The sequence below is a fragment of the Onychomys torridus genome, chromosome 19 (genome assembly GCF_903995425.1).
Source record: "Onychomys torridus chromosome 19, mOncTor1.1, whole genome shotgun sequence".
Lineage (NCBI taxonomy): Eukaryota > Metazoa > Chordata > Mammalia > Rodentia > Cricetidae > Onychomys > Onychomys torridus.
In genome coordinates, this window is record NC_050461.1 from 40873086 (window position 1) to 40893434 (window position 20349).

Sequence of the window (20349 nt, forward strand, 5' to 3'; positions counted from 1 at the left end):
TTTAATTGCAGAAATGTCTCCCAAGCCATTGTGAAAAATAGCACAAATTGGTTCAGACAAAGCACTTTGCTGAGTGCATGGCACATAGTAAATGCTCAAAAATATGAACCATAATGGATTCTGCTATTAATAAAGCACTCGGTAATTGTGGCTGTTGGGAGACCAAAAGAGCCCAGTGTGGGCCAAAGCATAGTTCAGTTCATGCTCTCAGCTTCTCACGAGGCTGTCCCCAGAAGCACAAGTCATGGAGTTTCATTTCCTCACTTGTCCAATTCTTCTGTCATCTCCAGAAGTTCAAGGGAAAGCAGGGTGCTCAGTTGTTATAGAATGAATTTTAGCCCTTTAAATTGACTTTTAAGTCTCAAAACTTGATCCTTAAAATAATAGACTTCGGTGACTTAAACGTGAAGGAGGGCAGATAATGTTAGTATACTGACTTTGTCATTCCGTGTATCAGCTGTCCAGGACAACAGATGGAAGTGTACATGCATGTGAGTGAGTGAGTAAGTGTGGTGTGTGTGTGTGTGTGTGTGTGTGTGTGTGTGTGTGTGTGTGTGTGTGTGTGTTAAGTTTAGAATCTCTCTTGTGCCTGGTCTCCCCATAACTGTGACTAAGTACTTCTTGATGTGATAACAACAGAAAGCCCATTCTCCATTCTTTTACAAGATGTTGACTACCACTTAATTTGAATAAGTCATACACTAAAACATGCTGAAATAGCAAGATGATGATCTTTAAATATCCTCTTAGTGCCAAAATACTGGGAAATGAAAGTGTTTGTGAAGGGAGAGAAGAATGGACAACTGAGGAATGTTCTTTCCCACAAAACTCTTGGAGCAGAAATCTCCTGTGCACCTCTTCGTGCCTCTTAGGACAGAAACAACCCACAAATTTCAGATCTTTGTTTATTTACCTGGTAGTGACTAGGCTACATTTCAAACATGAATTGTCTTTTAGAAAATTTCTGGATTTGAGGCCCAGTGGGTAAGAGTGCTTGTGTAGGAGTTTGAGGATGTGAGTTCAAACCTCCAGTACCCACATACAAAGGAGACATGATGGTTTTGTGCCTGGGTCCCCATTGCTGTGGCAAGCAGAGACAGGAAGACCCCTGAGGCTTGCACCCAGGTTCAGGAAGAGAGCCTGGATCAAGAGAATAAGACAGAGAGTAATACAGTAGGACCCCCAGTGTGCACCTCTGATCTGCCTGTGGGCGCATGGGTGTGTACACCCATGTACATTTCAACAGACAGACACAGAGATTTATTTTTTTAAATAAAAGAATATTTTCTAGACTTGAGGAAAGCTTGAAAAGATGGCAGTGTTCTCGTATGCTGCTGTATTTGTTTTCTTCTGTTCTTTGTATCTTGTGTATGTGATAAATGTGTTACAAAGGGCAGACAGTGGCACCTTCTTATAAGGTGCTCCTGAAGTTTATTAGAACTCACCAGTTTTTCCTTGATGTCATTTTGTTTGATCCAGGATCTCATTAAGGATCCATGTCATGACCCTCTCACTTCCCCTTGTCACTGTCAGTGACTCAGATGCCACTTGTTTTTAATTATCTTGATGGTTTTGAGGTATAGCAGTCAGGCATTTCAGTCATGTCCCTCAACGTGGCCTTGTCCTGTGTCCTCTCATATTGACATCGGGCTGGGAGGTTTGAAGGTCCCATTTCATCACATCAGTGAAGGATACTCCCGTCAACACAGTCTATCACAGATGACATTGACCTTGGTCACCTTGGGTGAGGTAGTTGTCAGCCTCCTTTATTATAAAGTTACTCATCCTCCACACTCCTACTCTTTAGAAGAATTGCACTGCTGTAGCATTTCAGCCATGTGATGATAAGCTCCTTCTGTAAATTATTGGAACTCATCTCTACAGATTTTTTTGCCCCACATTTATTTATTTAATATTTATATTTATGGACCCACAGATATTTATTTTATACTTTGGGTTATAAGTTAGTACCATATTATTTAGGTTGCCCAAATTGTTCCAACATTTGCCTTTGGGGATTCTTTGGATTACCTCCTGTGTTCCACTGGCATCCACTGTTCACTTTGTTTAGAGTTCTTCCCTAATTCCTAGTGCTATAAGATGCTAAAGGCTTGTCTAGTATTTCTGTGTCTCAACCCTAGAAGTAACCATTTCTGTAACGAATAGACTTTCTGATGTTCCCTTTATTGAAGAACATTGTTAGAACCCAAGAAAGAACATACGAGAATGTCTGGCAATTTGTATGTCCATGCTGATAATCTATTTACTGTCTTCCTATCTTGTAACAGCTGAGTTTATGCAGTTATTTCCAACTGTCATTGGCGTCATGTGGAACATTCTAGATTCCCACTTCTTTATTTGTAACTTCCACCATGAACCGTCCACTTGCTTGCTTGTATAGCATCTCATTGTACACATACAGAGGTTTCTAACCCGTACCCAAATGGGGTGTCCTATAATTGATTCTTTTTTTTCCTTCTCCAGTGGTCATTGATCTTACTTCCTAAGAAGGAAAAAGATTTGGCTCAAACTAATGTAAACTGTGATCAATGAGAATAAGATCAGGGATGCCCATTGGCCACCTTATACTGTCATCATCAATGGTTTATAGGACTACTTGACTGTGACCTTTTTATCTGCTTGGTCTAAATGTCTGCCCTCATGAATAATAGGACATATACAAAATCATTGCTTCAGTTGAATAGAGGGGCTCTGATTAAATCTTCCCAATGCACTAGGCTCATATTTTCTTACTAAATGTTCTATAGCCTTAAAGGTTAGTGGTAGATCTTTATGGGAAACATAAAAAATAAATAAATAAATAAATAAACAAACAAATAAATAAATAAATAAATAAATAAATAAAAAACCATGGTAGGAATCTATAGTGATAATTTTAACATAATCATAATGATTGAACTATCATATATGTGTATAAAAAGCAAAAGATGTCTCAGAAACCACATTTTAAAGAAATAAAGTTTGGTTGCTTGTTTTTGTTTTTTAGCTTCCTCAAAGCATGGGCTTAGCGAAATGTATTTACCACACGTGATCTCGGCCTGGTTTTGTTATTATTGGACTTCAGAAATGCATCCAATTTCACCTGCAAGTATTTAAGGATATTTAGAGAAAGTTGAGACCATCTTTTTAAACTACTTTTTCACAGAGTGGCTGCCAACTTGCACAAGTCAACACCAGGAGGTCTTTCATAGGGCTTTTTTCTAATTGCCCTTTCAGTTACCAGATTTATGAATGGAATACTGTGCCTCATTTTCTCAGTGACTGAAATGATTGTGTGCAGGAAAATAGGTGTCTGACATAGCATGAAACACAAAAATATTGTTTTTAAAAACCTATAAACTCTCCTATTAAAGAGTTGACCTTTCCTAAGAAGCCCTGTCTGTTCTTAGATTTCAGAGGAAAGAACAGCAAAGTTCATAGTTTTAATGCAATAATAATCTAGCTTCATTTATTTTTTGACCCATATAGTCACTTTGTATTGAGATTGCTTGGGTTTCTGTTTACATTCAAATAAAATCTACATGTTCTCTTTGAAGTCTTACCAGTTGGCAACACAAGGAAGCTCATTGGTGTGGGCTTATTTCACTAGGAAAATACATAGAGCTACAGCATGCAAAATTTCCATATTCAATGAAGCCCATGACTGCATTTCAGAATGTGCTGTATTTAAAAATATAGGTCTCTAGTATGAACCAGAAGGTAATGATAAACAAGAAAGTAGATCTTTGCTGCATGTGATAGTGTGCTCCCATAATCCCAGCACTTGGGAGGCTGGGGGAAGAGGGTTATGAGTTCAAGGCCAGCCTGACCTATATTGGAACATACTTTTCATAACAAGAGAAAAAAAAGGAAAATAACAAGAAAGTAGATGAAAATTAACATTGAAAACAGCTAAATATGGCCTAGCTTTTTTTTTTTTTCTTCTCTGTGTATAAATGCAAACTCTGTTGGGCTTGGATGGAAGAATTTACAGAAAATTTCAAAGGGGTTTTTAATGGTAAGTTTATTCAAAAGAAAAATCATAAGAAATATCAGTGGTGCTACTAATTCCCAGGTGTCTGGAGAAAATAGTCTGCCCATCCTTCTCCAAAGCCAGTGACAGTTCTCTCCCCTGTCACGTTTTAAGAGAAGTACAGTGGCATTTGGGCCAGCTGTGCCATCATACAGTCTCTAACAGCAAGGCTGGTTTTCAGTAAGAGTCTAGCAGTTGTAAAAAACCACGAGTAGATTCATTCAGCCAGGGGATATACAGCATGTGCATTGCACACTCACGCATGTGAACATACCCCGGTGCTGCTGGCACTGATCTCTGCCTTTGGTACCTTAGATAAAGACAGTACTGACGGCACAATAAGAAAGGTATTGTCGTTCATTCTGTGCTCAGTCGTGAATGTAACATGAGCCGTTTTCCACTCAACAACCATCTCCTGTAGTTGGCTGTTTTACTCCTTTTGCTCTTTGTGGGGCCCACCACCCAGCTCCCAAATAATCATAGGTAGTCTTATTCTTACTTATGAATGCCCAACCTTAGCTTGGCTTGTTTCTAGCCAGCTTTTCTTAAATTATCCCATCTACCTTTTGCCTCTGGGCTTTTATTTTTATCCTATATACCTTCCTTTACTTCCTACTCAGTGGCATGCTGTGTCCCTAGGTGGCTGGCCCCTAGAGTCCCCCTCCTTCTCTCACTCCTAAATCTCTTCTTCCCAGATTTCTCCTCCTATTCATTCTCTCTGCCTGCCAGCCCTGTCTGTCCTTTCTCCTGCCTTGCTATTGGCTCTTCAGCTCTTTATTAGACCATCAGGTGTTTTAAACAGGCACAGTTACACAGCTTCACAGAGTTAAACAAATGCAACATTAAAAAAAATGCAACACATCTTTGCATCATTAAGCAAATGTTATATAAGCATAAATGAATGTAGTACATCTTCAAATAATATTCCACAACAGTCTGCCTACCTTAGTGACCCTGTGTCATCAAGGAAACTGCTACATTTTTAACTTCATTTGTCTTTATTTAAAAAGTGCAAAAATATACTAAGCTTCACTGGTTCAGGTGGAAATCACAATTTGTATGGTGTGTCAAAGAACCAGGTATATGGTCTGTCTGAGTGATGACATTCCCTTTCCAGTGTAAGAAAGTAAGAACTAGATGTTGGTCTGTAGTCACAGAGATGAATTTCAAATGGAAACATTACTTCTTCTGTTCGCACGAGTCAGCTCATTTATATTTCACAATATTCCGTTTTTCAAAATTAATCTTTTCTGTGAAATCTCAGTATAAAGTCTCACGAAGAAGAAGAAAAATTCACACTTGCATCCTCCGTGAGCTCTTCCTCGTTTTTCCTGGAGTTCACAACAAGCAATTGAACAGGAGTAGACGTGACGATTTCGTTTCTCCGTGGGGTTTCCCTTTAACTTCATGTACAGACTACCACTCCCGTGTATCTCTCTATTATGGTATGGCTGAAGGTGGGGTGAGGGCCACTTACAGCATACAGCCTGTGGTACCTCTGCCTAGGTGGCACCTGGGATCACAAGGAAGAGGAGTCGGAATTACCTACCCTATGTATTTGGAAGGAAAATTCATCCGGGTTTAGTGACCTAACTGCTGGTAACTGTTGATTTATGTTTTTCATTCAGTTTGAAATTTTCTTGGCTCGTGATATGTCAGGGGATTTTTTTTTAACCAAAACTTGAACTTTTTGTGTATTATGTCATGAGACTCCACATCTTCCTTAAACCTTCTGTCTCCACTGACTTCATCTAACACTTCTCCAGCAAGCGGGCAATGGCTGCCAGCTCGCCACTCTTGCACAGAGGTGCAAATCCCGGTTCTCCACTTACGTTCTTGTTGACACCCGTATATATGAAGGTCTTCATTAAAATTGGGCAGGACTAGAATTCCCAGAGGACAGGAGTTTGACAAAGCCCCAGTTGCTGGATGGGGTAAAAGTCTAGTCTTCACACACCGTCTCTGCACTGACACTGTGCAGGATGCTTCCCTACCCGCTCAGAGGCATGGAGGTCTTCCTGTTTTGTCTTCTGTTAGCATGACTCTGGCAGAGGTATCAGGATCCTTCCTGGAGGCTCATGAGAGTGAAAGTCTCATTCCTGCCTTGAGCTTTTGCTGGCACAGATGATCACAGTTTCCTCTGTGGTATTTGGGCAGAGCAGAATACTTGTGGTCGAAATGTTTCTGTCTTCCCAGGTTGTCTTTTTCCCCCGCCGTCTGATGGCTAGAAAGAGCAGGCTTTTGTTTGAGGCTCTCTGGGCCCATGCCCACTGGTCTTTCTGGTTTGTTATAGCTACAAGAGCAAGAGATGTGGGGGGGAAAAATAGAACTTGTGGGTCCCCACATCATGTTGTTTATTAGAGTCTGAAATCTTGGGGTGGTCTGCTTTTTCCCTACTTCAGTCCATCTTTTTAAAAATCTGTAGCGTGCAGGGTGTTTGCTGTTTTCCAAGTTGTACTTAGCCAAAGTATCTTCAAAATACCTTCCTTGAAGTAGCAGTGCATACTGTTTGGGTTTTGTTATTCCTTATCCCCTTCCCGAGATGTTTTTGTTATGAAAGTTTCCAAAAATAATGCAAAGGATAAAAGCATTTCACCCTATACCTCACATGTTTACCATACAGCTTCAACAACTGAGTGCTTTGCTCTGTTGGGTATTTATCCATCTGATCATTCCATATATCTGTTCATTTGTTTTTGATGAATATCCGCACAGTTCAACAATAATCACTTTAGCACACTTATCAATTAGACTTCACTCTATGAGTTTTCAGAGATTAATTTTACGTAAGTTAAAATGCACAAAAATCATAAAGATGTGTGATAATGCAACCAACATTGGGATAAATTCTGTCTTGCCCAGGTCTCTGTCTCCTCAGTTAATTCCTATTGATTTTCTTGTTTTTTTTTTTTTCCTTTTTTCTTTTGCCATTGGTTCATGTTGCCTGTTTTAAAATCTTATAAAAATAGAACTACACAGTACATTCTCTCTTCTGTGAGAGAACCAACATTTTCAGCTTGGTATTTTTGAATGCGCTCATGTTTATATGAATGGATTTATGCAATGGTGTTAGCAAGAGTCATAATGGAAAGGGTGGGCCTACCCTACCTTCTGCTAAGGGGAGGTCTTGGCTATACACATTCTATTTGAATTTGTTTTCTCCTTAATATTTATTGTGAAAGTTTCCAAAACTTCAGAGAAGGTGAAAGACTTGAACCCTCCATGTATCTGCCACCTAGATTCAACACAACATTTGTGTTGCTCTTAACTAATTATGTATTTGTCCGTATACCCATTTTATAGAAGGAATGAGTGCTGTTTTAGTAAATGTAGTAATAGCATAGTCTGCTTCTAGGATTTGGAGTTGGGGGTGATATAAGCCATTATCATCTCGTTCTGTTTAGAACACAGTGTGAGGCAACTTCAGAATGTGCCTTTCTTCTGAATGATAAAATACTGAAGGCATATGAAGATAATGGATTGTCACATGCAATACCCACATTTTCTGCAAATTACTTCTTGTTAATGATAGCTATCACTTTATTTGGGGCTGAAAACTTCACTGAAATTGAAGCACACTGTGGTGGTAGTATTACAAAAACAGAATTTAGCTTCCTGGCACTTTCTTTTTTTTTTTTTTTTTGTTTTTTTTGTTTTTTGTTTTTCGAGACAGGGTTTCTCTGTGTAGCTTTTGGAGCCTGTCCTGGAACTCACTTTGTAGACCAGGCTGTCCTCGAACTCACAGAGATTCCCCTGCCTCTGCCTCCCAAGTGCTGGGATTAAAGGCGTGCACCACCACTGCCCAGCCCAAACTTTCTTTTGTGAAGGAGAAACCATGGTTTTCACAGTGCCATGACTGCGAAGCCCTTAGTTGAGAATGCTGAGCTCACCATGGAGGAGCATCCTGTTTCAGGAATTCTGAGAGTACTGGATTTCTGCACAAAATATTGATATATTGCCGCAGATGTGCTCTCCTGTGGTTCACGGGCCTCTATTTGTCTGGCCCTAACTATTATGTAAGTTTTGCACTTCTTTTCTGTCCCCCCAAATGATTACCTCGGGGGACTATAACTGATGATGGATTGAGTCCCTGATTGATATCAAGGGAGTCCTACCAGCTGCAGGACGGGACAAAACAGACTTTATGTGAGATTCCAAAGAGAATAGGCAAGGTTGCTGTTAACAGTCTAAGAAAAGACAGATAGTATTGTCTCAAACTTTTATTGCAACTTTTCTCTGACTTCCTTTTTCTTTATACAGTGGATGGACTAGACAAAGCCTCCATAGCAAACTCAGATGGCCCCCCAGCGGGTTCCCAGACGCCTCCCTTCAAGAGAAAGGGGAAACTCTCCACCATTGGTAAGATCTTCAAGCCTTGGAAATGGAGGAAAAAGAAGACCAGCGACAAATTCAGAGAAACCTCAGCAGGTACGCTTGCTGTCACCGCTGCAAGATGGAGAGAAGTGGTTAGCATTTTCAGCCAGTCGAACATTCTGTTTGAGGGGATTGTTTTTCTGAAAGAATGTGAATTTGTGTTTAACATGAAATGATTTCACTTAAAGATCAAACAGTTAAAAAAAATTTAAAAAAAAAAAAAAAAGATCAAACAGTTCAACTGTTCTGGCCGCCCCTAAGTTGTTCTGACTTTGGCTTTCTCATGTAGCCTGACATTAAAATACATGTTTGTCCATTCATAGAGGTAACAACATGTGATAAAGCAGAGGGACAATAAAAGGTTGGAGGTGGAGATGGTCTCTATCAGTGTCAGGGCATCAAGCACCCGTTTTTTTTGTTTTGTTTTGTTTTTTTGTTTTTTTTTTTCATACATATGTAGTCATATGCTGTCTACCTACTGCTACTAATAGAGACATATTTATTGGTTGAAACTTTATTCTTCTTTAAGCAGGATCTTGTTACAGGCTGGCCTTGAATTTGCTACATAGCCACGGCTGGCCTTAAACTCCGGACCCTCCTACTTGTTAGGATTACAAGGGTATACCACCACACTTGGCTCAGAACTTTTTTTTTTTTATGTCTTCTTTGTTGTGTTTTTTTTTTTTTTCCAGAGACTGGATGAAAGAAAGTGTTGGTGTAATTGTTGTTTATAATAATTTCCCATCACATTCTTAGAACAAAGCAATAGTTTCTGTCTTAGAAAAAGATGGTGGGAAATTACTTTATTGTCATTTTTACTTTATGAATTTATTAAACATCTAGAATTGCATTGGGGTGGGCCTGGTGACATGTATACCAACCCATTAGAGGATTAGATGGAAGGACTGTGAGCCTAAGTATAGCAAGACCCTAAACTGAAGTAAAAGAATGGATGACAAGCAGACCCCATATGAGAAAAAAAAATAAATCAAAAGAATGTCATTGCTTGGTACCTTTTACATGGACTTGTGGGGGCAATCAGTTTTGATACTAAGCTCAATTTCAACAAATGCTAGGTGTCCATGGAATTTTGTTTGAGGACAAAAGGCATTTATCCTTTGATATAAGTTCGGCTTTCTTCATGCTTAATATCCAAAACGATCCCTTTATCAAAATTCCCCATGTGTGCAGGATCACAGAGCAGATCTTATTGGCCTATGTAAGACTACCCTTGTGTCCTTGAGCTGTGAAACAGAAAATACTAGACACGGCACAAGTGTGTGTAACAGGAAAACCAAGGATCCCTAGAGACAAATGTCCCTGCTTCACACTCAGGTAGAAAATTTGAGTATTTTCTGTCTAATGAGCAATAGTGATACCTCAGAATTGTTTCAGAATTGCCTTGAAGAAAGGAAGTTATAAAAATGGGGTGGGAGGTTGTCAGGAGGTGACGTTTGTAGACAGTATGAGTTTGTTGTTGTTGCTTTTTGTTTCTGCTGGATGATATTTGGAAATATCTGTAATAAAAATAAGTAGGAAAATGATAGAGACCTGGATTGGCACAAAATGGATACTGAGACCTCTTGTGTGTATAAGGGCTTCCTGGATTAAAAACCAGTAGGAGCTGGTGGACAGTGTGCTTAGTGACGACCACTAAGGGATTTTCTTTCTCCCCAACACTAGATGACCCTGATCAAACCAACCTCTTGGCCTCATCTTCCTTGTTAAAATTGGAATTAGATGAGCTGAATTCTAGGGTGTTTTTCTTCCAGATTCTGTTGTTGGACATCAGGGAGACTCTTGGCTTTCTAGTTCCTGGCTAGACATCTGTTATCCCTGCTTCTTGGGAGTAGACTGAACCACATTGCCCTTCTGAAGTTCTCTCCTCTCATGTTTTCCCAGGCATTACTAGCATCCGGCTCTGCAAGTTACCATGGTTACTCGAGATGGGAGTAATTCTCTGGACTATCACATTAAGATGTTGAGAGAAGACAGGCTTTCAGTTATCTGTGTTGCCCTTTATGCAGATCTGAAGCTACTAATGTTTCTCTTTAGAGAGGACATCTATAGAGACTCTCCTCTTTCCCTTTTCTCATTATTTATTTAAATTATAAAATAGTTTTCACTATACTTGCATGTTTACCTTAAGGCTTTAATTTCTATTGAGACCTGAAGAAGTATCCATGAAGCTTAAACAAAGATACCAAAAGGGCTGAGACTATAACTCGGTGGTAGAGTACTTGACTGGTATCATCCATGAGGCTGTAAGTTCCGTTCTTAGCACTTACAATGGGGTAGCAGCTTTTTTGTTTGTTTGTTTTCATGTTGAAGAAAGATGTAAACAAAAAATGGAAGTAACCAAGAAAAGTGGTATCTTCCTTGAAAAAGCTCTTTCAAATAATGAAATCAGGCTGTTTGAATATGACGTAGGCCACACACAGTCTTGGCAAGATCTTCCACAGTATCTGGGAATGGGAGAGAAGGTGAATTTCTTCAGAGAAAACTAACTCTTCAGTGTCTGTCCCTTACAGCCCTAGGTTGATGATACTCACTGTGTTCCAAGGTCAGTGATATCACCTTTCCCAGACCAACAGGGATATTTAGGTAGTAGAAGATAAGGTGTAACATGAATTTGTGGGTGCTTTTTTCATTGTATGGGATGACAGGAGTCTCAACCTTGGTCTGTTTTAGTGGTCCTGAGCCAACTATGCTTTGGGATGCCCCTTTAAATCTTAAAGAAGCATCTTACCTATGAGGCCAACTGAGTCTGTACACAGACTTTCAGTTCCTTGTTACTGTTCCTAAGCAGAAATGTACCTGTAGCTCTGACTCATTCTCCAGGCCAGGAGAACACCGCTCTTTTCCATCCATAGTCATGTGTACCTTCATGGCACGACATATTCTGAGATATATGCCATTAGGCTGGGACAGTGTGTGTAAACATCACAGCATACACAAACTTGAATGGCGGCCGTGTCTCGTGAGCCCGGCTTCAACCCCACCTTGAATACAATTTCTACACCCATACCATTTCTGCTGTGTCTCATCTTATACATGAGGCCTTTCTCCACCTCACCTAAGCTCAGATTGTTTCCCTTCCTTCCCTTAAAGAATCCAGAATGTCATTTCTATTTTTTCCTTTCTAATTATTCCCCCCTGTTTTGTTGTAGGGCAAGGGATACAAGTATAGCCTCTGCATCTTTGTTTCTTTGTTGGTTTCTTTCAGTACCAGGGATTAAAACCAGGTCCTCCCAGGAGCTAGACAATCACTCTACCACTGAGTGATTATATCCACAGCCCTTGGCTTTTTAAACATCTTGTGTCTCCCAAATGTCAGACACACAGGCAGACCCTCAATCTAAACATGGTTATTCCTCTGACTGCTCTGCTCCGTCTCCTGTTACCATCAAAACCAGATGTTTTGAAAATAGCCTGCACCTGCTGCTTCCATTTTCTCTCCACACTCAGCACCCATCTCCAGAGAAGGTGCTGCTCAACACCACAAGGAAACGGGGAATGAAGGGAGGGAATGCACAAAAGCTCTGTGCACATGTGCACTGCATCCCGGGCGCCATAAGAAGACCTCATCTCAAAAGACACGCACACAGCAGACAAACACAGTAACTAGGGGAAGTTTCTCTTTCCTCACTTTTACCCTTATTTAAAAGTAGACTGTTCTCCTAGATAAAGAAAATCAAGGCTTAATCTCCATGAGCACTGTGGTCTCTGTGTGCTGTTAGTAATGGCAAAGGCACGCCTGTGGAGATTTTTAGATTTTGTCATTGTAAGTTGCAGCATTCTAGGAATCAGAATAACTTGGAGAGAGCCATCTGGCAAAACCTTGAAGTCCCGGAGAGTGCTCTTACGGTACCTAATAATAATCGCTTTTATTGGATGTTGTTACATACCACATTCTGCTCCAAGAACTCCATTCAGATTGGCTGCCTGAGTCACGAGAGCAACCTTACAAAGTTCAAGTGATTTGTTACCCACTTCTACTAGCAAGGAGTCTTGGCCTAGGATAGTCAGCCCACTTTCTTATGGAAGCAGGAGTCTGGGAGCAAAAAGGCACTGCAGCCTGCACTTTTAACAGTTTCCTTACGTGTAGCCCTGTAAGGTAACTTCCTGCACAGATCAGTAATGATCAGGCCCGGATAGGTGTCACTAACACATAGGTTTGCCTCATTGGTCAGCTTTTGCCCTTAGACGGATTTGGTCTGAGTAAATTACTTTGGTTCTGCCTGGCTGGCCCGATTTCAGCAGTGCATGTTCAGAAACACGGTTGGCAAGGATCAAAATTATGTTTGGTCCTAGAAAAGCATAATATTCTCTGTAACCATGGAAGCATAATATTGCTGCCCGGGATTATTTTCCATATCTGCAGAAAAGGATGAAAGTGAAGGGATTTCTCAGAGATGGCTAAGGCCTCGTTAAGGCCTGCTCTGGTTGTATAAATACCTGGAAGCCATTTGGCTTTTACCTCTCTTATTCCACCAAGAAAGTAGATGTGCTGTCATGTAGCACTCATCTCCATGACATATTTGAAGAGCAAGACAGCATCTGCCCTGTTTCCCAATGTACTGTAGCAGAGCACAGTTACATAGCCAAGCAATGGGCACACAGCATCCAGGTCCACAGGTAGTTAGTTCCTTAACATTTCCATCTGTGGTATGCCTGCCATGGGAACAGACAGTGGTGGACCTGTCACAGACTCTAGTCCACTGAGGGTCAACTCCCTTCTCTTTTCAGCTACCTAGTAGGAAGCAGAAAGTCATTCAAATAAGCATGTAGACTATCATAGAGTGAGTAGAGAAAAATATAACAAAGAATTGAAAGCGGGCTGTAGAGGGAGATGATTAAAATGGAGTGGTCAGGGATACGTCATGGGAAAGAAAAGCCCCGTGAGAGATCCTGTTGAGGAATTACATGGGTTAGAGATCATACGCACACCCTTCTGTCGCCAATGGTGGTGACATAGGGCTCTCCTTTACACATCATCTCATACAGCCACAATGCTTGCCGCTCATGCAGCTGCTGGCTGTTACCTCATCTACTACCAGCACTGTTCCTAGGAGATGGATATGGGTTAGGGACAGCCAGGCCCGAGGACACTGGGATGACTGTCTCCTTTCCAGCTGTGTCCATCACCGGTGGCACGTGTTCACAGGAACCCCATCTGTGAGCTCTCTTCCTCAGTGTGGCCCATTCCTCCCGTCACCTTCATGGGTGTAGTTTGAGTTTCCTTTCATCTGTGAGCATGTCTCTTCATCATCACTTATTTACATAATTTTTCTACTCCTAGATGTCTTTCATTTTTTTCCAGTTCAGAGCAAAGGAAGGCATTTTCCAACTTCACTCATACTCCCTTTTAGTGAGAAGACTATTTATAATGATGGATTGAATGGGGGGGATAGCAGTCATAGCCAAAAGAACACTTCAGTGATCTCCAAACTATGGGTCTCACGTTTACCTGGGATGGTTTGGGCAGCACCTCTTGGAAGCATTCTTTGTGAATTCTCCTTGGAAATGGGGCTTTTCCTTGAGTACTGACCTATGCCAACCATGTCAAATCCTTACCCTTCTGGGAAACACATAGTATTTTGCCTTGTTCAGAAGTGTTTTTTCCTGCTCTGCCTCTCTGCTGCTGCTACAGATCAATGAACCTTGAATCCCCCAAGAAAATGTATTTACTCCCTGTGGCCATGACAGTGTGCACCTCTGAGATCTTAGAACCAACTGTAACATGGCTTTTGGGAGCACAGATATACAAAGATTCCTGAATATGTAACCAGGGCTTTCCAAAATGGTCATTTATTATTTTGCTTTTCTTTTGGTGTGTGTATGTGTGTGTGTGTGTGTGTGTGTGTGTGTGTGTGTGTGTTACAATTCTAAGATTTTTAATATGTGAATAGTCTTGCCCAACCACTTCCAAAGTTAGAAATCACTGCCAACTCACTGCTCCACAACCCAAATCTTCCTCATAAGTGTGACTCAACCTTGCCCACTACACTTTGGCTACTGTAGGTCAGTTCTTTATTCATTCTGTTTTTTTTTTTTTTTAAAGCACTAATGCAGTCTTTCCAAAACTTGAAAAAACAAAACAAAACAAAAACGTAAAATTCGCACAGAAGCACAAAAGGCCCCAAATAACTAAAACAATCCTGAGCAGAAAGAACAGCGCTAGAAGTATCACCATCCCTGATCTCAAATGATAATGGAGGGACCTGAAGAGGTGACGCAGGAGTCAGAGCATGCACTGCTCCTGCAGCTTGTAGAGGATTGGAGTTTCATTTCTAGCACCCACATCAAGTGGCTGCTGACCACCTACTCCTGCATCAAAGGATTCAACGCCCTTTTCTGGCTTCTGCAGGCACCTGTACTCACATGCACATACCCAAAATACACATGGAGCAATAACAACAAATACCATTGTGCTGGCACAAAAGCAAACTCAAAGGCTGAGAAGACAGTATATAAACCTATACAGTTGCAGCCAGCTGATATTTATTTAACAAGGCTGTCAGAAACATACATTCCAGAAAAGACTGCTGCTTTAACCAGTGGTTCTGGGGAAACTGGATCTTCATATGTGAAGCAAAAAATTAGATGAATATTTCTCACCCTGCACAAAAATCAATTCAGAATGGATTAAAGATCTTAATATAAGATCTGGAATTTTGAAACTGCTAGAGGAAAATACAGGCAAACCGCTTCAAGATATATGGGCATGGGCAAGGGTTTTCTGAACATACTCCAATAACACAGGAAATAATATCAAGAATTAACAAATGGGACTACATGAAGTTAAGAGGTATCTACACAGCACAGAAAACAACCACCAGATTGAAGAAGCAGCCTACAGAATTGGGGGCAGGGAATTCTTACCAGCTACACATCAGCTAGGGATTAATATCCAGGATATATAAAGAAACAACCAAAATCAGACATCCAAACCACAAATGTTCTGATTGAAAGATGGTCTAATTAACTATATAAACAATTCTGAAAAGCCAGAATACAAATGTCCAGTAAATACTGGGAAGATGTTCAACATCCTTAGCCATCAGAGAGTTGCAAATGAAAACTGCTTTGAGACTCCATCTTACCCAAGCAGAATGGCTATCAAGAAAACAGATAACAATAGATGCTGGCAAGGATATGGGGAAAGGACAGCCCTTATTCACTGATGATGAGAATGTAGACTTATGTAGCCGTTACAGAAACAAGTATGGAGGGTCCTGAACAATAAACAAACAAACCTGAAAATGGGACTACTATGGGACTGCGCCATCCCAGCCTTGGGTAAGGGCTCTAAGGAAACACATCACAAAGACTTGCACATCCATGCTTATAGATAAAATATTTACAGTTGTCAGTAAGTGGAACCAGCCCACACATTCATCAGTATATCAGTGGATAAAGATATGCAACCCTAGAGAAGAATACCAGACTCCGCATATCTTCTTCCATATGGGGGACCTAAATTTTATATTTTGTATATGTGTGAGTGTGTGTTTGTTGTTCAAAAACTAGAAAGTGGTTTGTGGGAGACCTTAATCATGACTGAAATACAGAGAGTAATAGAATACATGCAGTAGAAAATTGAAAGTGGAAGACTTAACTGGGGGAAGAAATGGAAGTAGCTGTTGTGAGGGAGGGGACATGAGAGAGGCCAGTGAGGGAGACGGACAAATAGGAACAGAGTGTATTGAATATGTGTATGAAGTTGCCATGAAGAAACGTACTGCTTTGGAAACTAACCTAAAAAGTCAAAAACAAAGCAAAGGACACCATCATTCAGTATTGAATTAGGAGTCTGGTGACTTTCCCTCAGCACAGCCCCTTAGGCCTTCCATCAGTATAGCCTGCAGGCGTCTATCTTTGTTTCTACTGTTAAGTGGTATTTTGCGGTATGATTTCATTCTGTGATCTGCCTAGCCATTCACCTGAGATAGGTCAGGGTAGTTGGTTCCTGTTGGGAGTACGTATGGCTGAATCTACTATAAAATTCTTAGATAAATTTCTGTGGACCAGAGTTTTTACTTGTTAGGGGGAAATATGTAGGAATGGGTCCTATGTTAAGTGTGTTTAACATTAAAACAATTACCAAACATTTTCCAGAGTTTTCCATTTCTGCCGGCAATGTAAGACTTCTGGTTGCTCCACATCATTGTCAGAATTTGATGTTGTGTTATTATTTGTCATTTTAGTGACAAAAAAAATCATATATCACTGGGCATGGTGATGCTCGCCTGTGATCCTTGCACACGTGATGATGAGTCTCAGGAGTAGCTATAAAGCAGCAGCCTAGCCTGGGCTACAGAGCAAGACAGTGTCACCCACAAATGATCAAATTTACTATGTTAACTATTTTTAAATGTACAGTTCAGTCATCTCAAGTAGTTTTACATGATTAGGGAAACCAAGTCTCTGACCATTTCTGAAGCTCTACCTACCTATTCAACAACTATCACCTGTTTTCCGGCTATCCCTCTTTGTATTTTCTATAAGTTGACATTATTAGTGTTTGAAATGAGATCTCACTGCATTGCTCAAGGGCTCAAACCACCCTCAGGGCTTCATTTTAGGTCACATAAATTTTTCTTGCTTTTGTAACGCTTTTATAATCTCATGTTATATATATTTAGGTCAATTTGGGGGTAGTATTCATCTTAGGTGTGATGTTTGATATGCATTTCTAGTCATTTCAGTCTTATTTGCTGGGGAAAAAAAACAACAAATTTTTTCCCGTTGAATCATCTTTCTACAACTTCAAAACACCTCTTTGAGAAAGGTCAGCATTAGTCTTCTGGCTCATTTTTATGGTTCAGTTAGTTTTCTCTCAGTTGAGTTTTAAGACAACTTTATATTTTCTAGAGACATTCCCCTGGTCGGGTGTTGTTTGGAGATATTCCCTCCCAGTCCGCACCATGCCTCTCCATTTTTTAACAGGGCCTTTTGTAAAGCAGCAGTTCTTCATTTTGGTGGTGCACAGCTCCTCTCTCCTTCTCTTTCTGGGTTGTGTTTTCCATGTCTTGGAGGGGCTCTGAGCAGTGCTTGCTGGAAAGACGCATCTCCACAGTGACTTGCTTTTGCACCTTTGCAAAGTTAATTGGCCACATATGCGGGATCTATTTCTGGACTCACTGTTCTGTTCTCCTAATCTCTGGGTCTGTTCCTTCACAAATACCAGACTTTCTTCGTTACTGTAGCTCTTAAGCCTGAAAGTTAGTTAGTGTGGTTTCTCTTAATTCTTCATTTTACAACTATTTTAACTAGTCTAGTTTCTTTGCCTTCTCATTTAAATTCTTGAATCAGCTTACTTATATTCTAGAAATGTCTCTGTTGGGATTTTTGTTGTTGCTCCTGGAATTACATTGACTCTGTACCAAAGTTTGGATGTATTTGGTTGAGGTCTTCTTTTCTGTGTTGAACCACCTACTCTGTGAACTGATGTGCCTCTCCATTTAATCAGCTCCTTCATTTCTCTCACCAACATTTTAAAGTTTTGAGAAGACCATGTTAAGTTTCTAATTATATGTTTCCTTTTTTTCAGCTATTGCACGTGATATGTATTTTTAATGTCAATTTCCATTGTTCATCTGAGTCTATAGATATATGATTGTGTATACGTATTTTGAGAGCTGTGTGGCCAAGCCATCTGTGGATAGAAATGGTTGTATTTCTTTTTTCCTTGTCTGTGTGCCTTTTCTTGCCTTTTCCTCCCAAAAGCTAACATTTCTGCTCCAATAGAAAGTAAGTGATGAGAAAGGGCATCCTCGCTTGGTTCCCAACTATAAAGGGAAAGTATTCATTAAGTGTGTTTGCTGAAGGCTTATTTTGTGTGAACTTTATCAAGCTGAGGAGTTATTCATATTTCCTGGTTTGCTGAGGTATTTATTACATATGAACAGATATTAGATTTCTTTTTTTAATCTAAAATTAAAAAAAAGTGTTTGCATGTAAATCCATGCATCATGTGTATGTTTGGTGCCTACAGAGGCCAGAAAAGAGCATTGGATCACCTGGGACTGGAGTAAAGATAATTGTGGGCCATAGTTGGGGGGTGGGTATCAAACCCAGGCCTTCTAGAATAGCAACAGCTGCTCTTAATTATTGAACTATCTTTCTACCCCAATATTGGATTTCTTGAATGTTCCTTATGTATTAATTAATATGCTCACACATGGGCTTTCTTCTTTAAAATAGTATTATATTTGGTCACATTGATATATTTTTAAATATTGAATCAGTTTGTTTTCATTCCTGGAATATGACTCCACTGAGTTATGTTCCCTGAACACACACCCCTTCTCTCTTGTTTTTATTGGGTAACTCTTTAACTGTTGGTGATATTGATCTGTAGTTTTCTTTTCTTATACGTGCAACTCTCTGGTTTGGATATTGGAGTGAGTGACATTGACTGCATAAAATGAACTGGGAGGTGTCCCTTCCTTATATTCCTGGAAGGAAGTTCATGACACTGGTGGTATTTCTTCTTCCAGTGTTTGGTCAGATCCACCAGTGAAACAGTCAGAACCCGAAGGTTGTAAGTCTGCCTCTTCACTTTCTTTAATAGCAATAGGGTCATGTGAGTGTTCTATTTCATCTTAGGTGGGTACTGGTGGGCACTCTAGTGCTTTCCAGTGGGAGGCAGAGCAAGGCTCTCTCTTGATTCCATTACTTTTAACTGACTACCTCTCCTCCTTCAGTAAACTCATTCTCGCATGCTGCCTTCTCAGTGGGGTTGGTCATTTCTCTTTCCCTCCAGCACCCGTGCTGTTTTTTCAACAGCCTTGATGAGAGGCAATTCACATACCATGCACTTCACTCATCTAACATTTGTAACAATTTTTTAGTGATTTTCAAAAGCTGTGTAATCAGCTCCACAGTCATTCTTAGCATTCCATCACCTTAGAAAGGAATCCCATCCCCCAACACTCCTCCCTCCCTCCCATCTCCCCAGCTCTGCTCTCTGCCTGTTCTTGACATTTCATGTAAATACCCAACAATAAACGTGTGCTATCTTGCGAATGATGTTGCCCACTTTAGCATGATGGTTTCAAGACTATCCTTCTAATAACAGGCACCAGGACTTGGTCTTTTTCCACTGTTGACTGGTTTTCAGTTGTACAGATATAATGTGTTTCATTCATTGGGTGATAGACTTATGTTGTTTCTGCTTTAGGCTCATCTGTATTCTTAGATGAGCATTTGTAGGTAGCTCCTTGTGAGGCACATTTTCACTTCTCTTGGTTGCTTACCTATGAATGGAATAGTCGAGTCTCATGACAGTTTGCTGTTTAACATTTTGAAGACTGTTTTCCGACATAGCTGCAGCATTTACTATCCCCGTACATGGTGTGATCCAGTTTGTCTACATCTGGCCTACATGTGTTATCAGTCTTCATTTATCCTCAGCATCATGCAGGCTGTGAAGTTATTTCCCGAGCACTCTAAGTTCTTTTTCTTCCTTACTCTTTCAAGCAAATGTTGCCTTCCAGCAGAGATTTTTCTTTGAAATTTCCTTCAAGTCAAGGTCTCACTGTGTATATGCGGCTTGAGCTGGTTTTGAAGAAGATCCTCTGGCAAGTGCTGGGATTACAGGCGTGCACATCGTGCCTGGCTAAGGGCAGGGATTTTCAAGTTCTCTGGCAAAGATCCTAAGGCTACTAGAAAAAGTCCTTGGCTTGTATTAAACATTCAGTAAATGTTTGTGGAATGAATGAACAAAAGCCCTGATCCCATTCCACACACAGAGTATTTGCAAATGAACCTTTTTAGTATGGGAAGTTTAGAGGGCAGCAATTAGACTTATTTTCAAACCTTCTTTAGGTCATATCACAGAGTTGTCCTATAAAGACTGAAAGAAACTTTAAAGGGCATAATAAATAGAGTGAATATTTCACCAGCTTGATGGATAGAATGGGACCTGCTCTTTC

At 40.3% G+C, this 20349-nt stretch overlaps 1 protein-coding gene across 1 annotated transcript in view; it reads left to right on the top strand.

Annotated features, from left to right (window-relative positions):
- Positions 1 to 20349, top strand: part of Phactr2 (phosphatase and actin regulator 2) — a 238157-nt gene that overhangs the window by 165452 nt on the left and 52356 nt on the right. The window contains exon 2 of the mRNA XM_036168691.1: positions 8294 to 8461. Within this exon, the coding sequence (XP_036024584.1) occupies positions 8294 to 8461 (168 nt within the window). The remainder of the gene's footprint in view (positions 1 to 8293; positions 8462 to 20349) is intronic.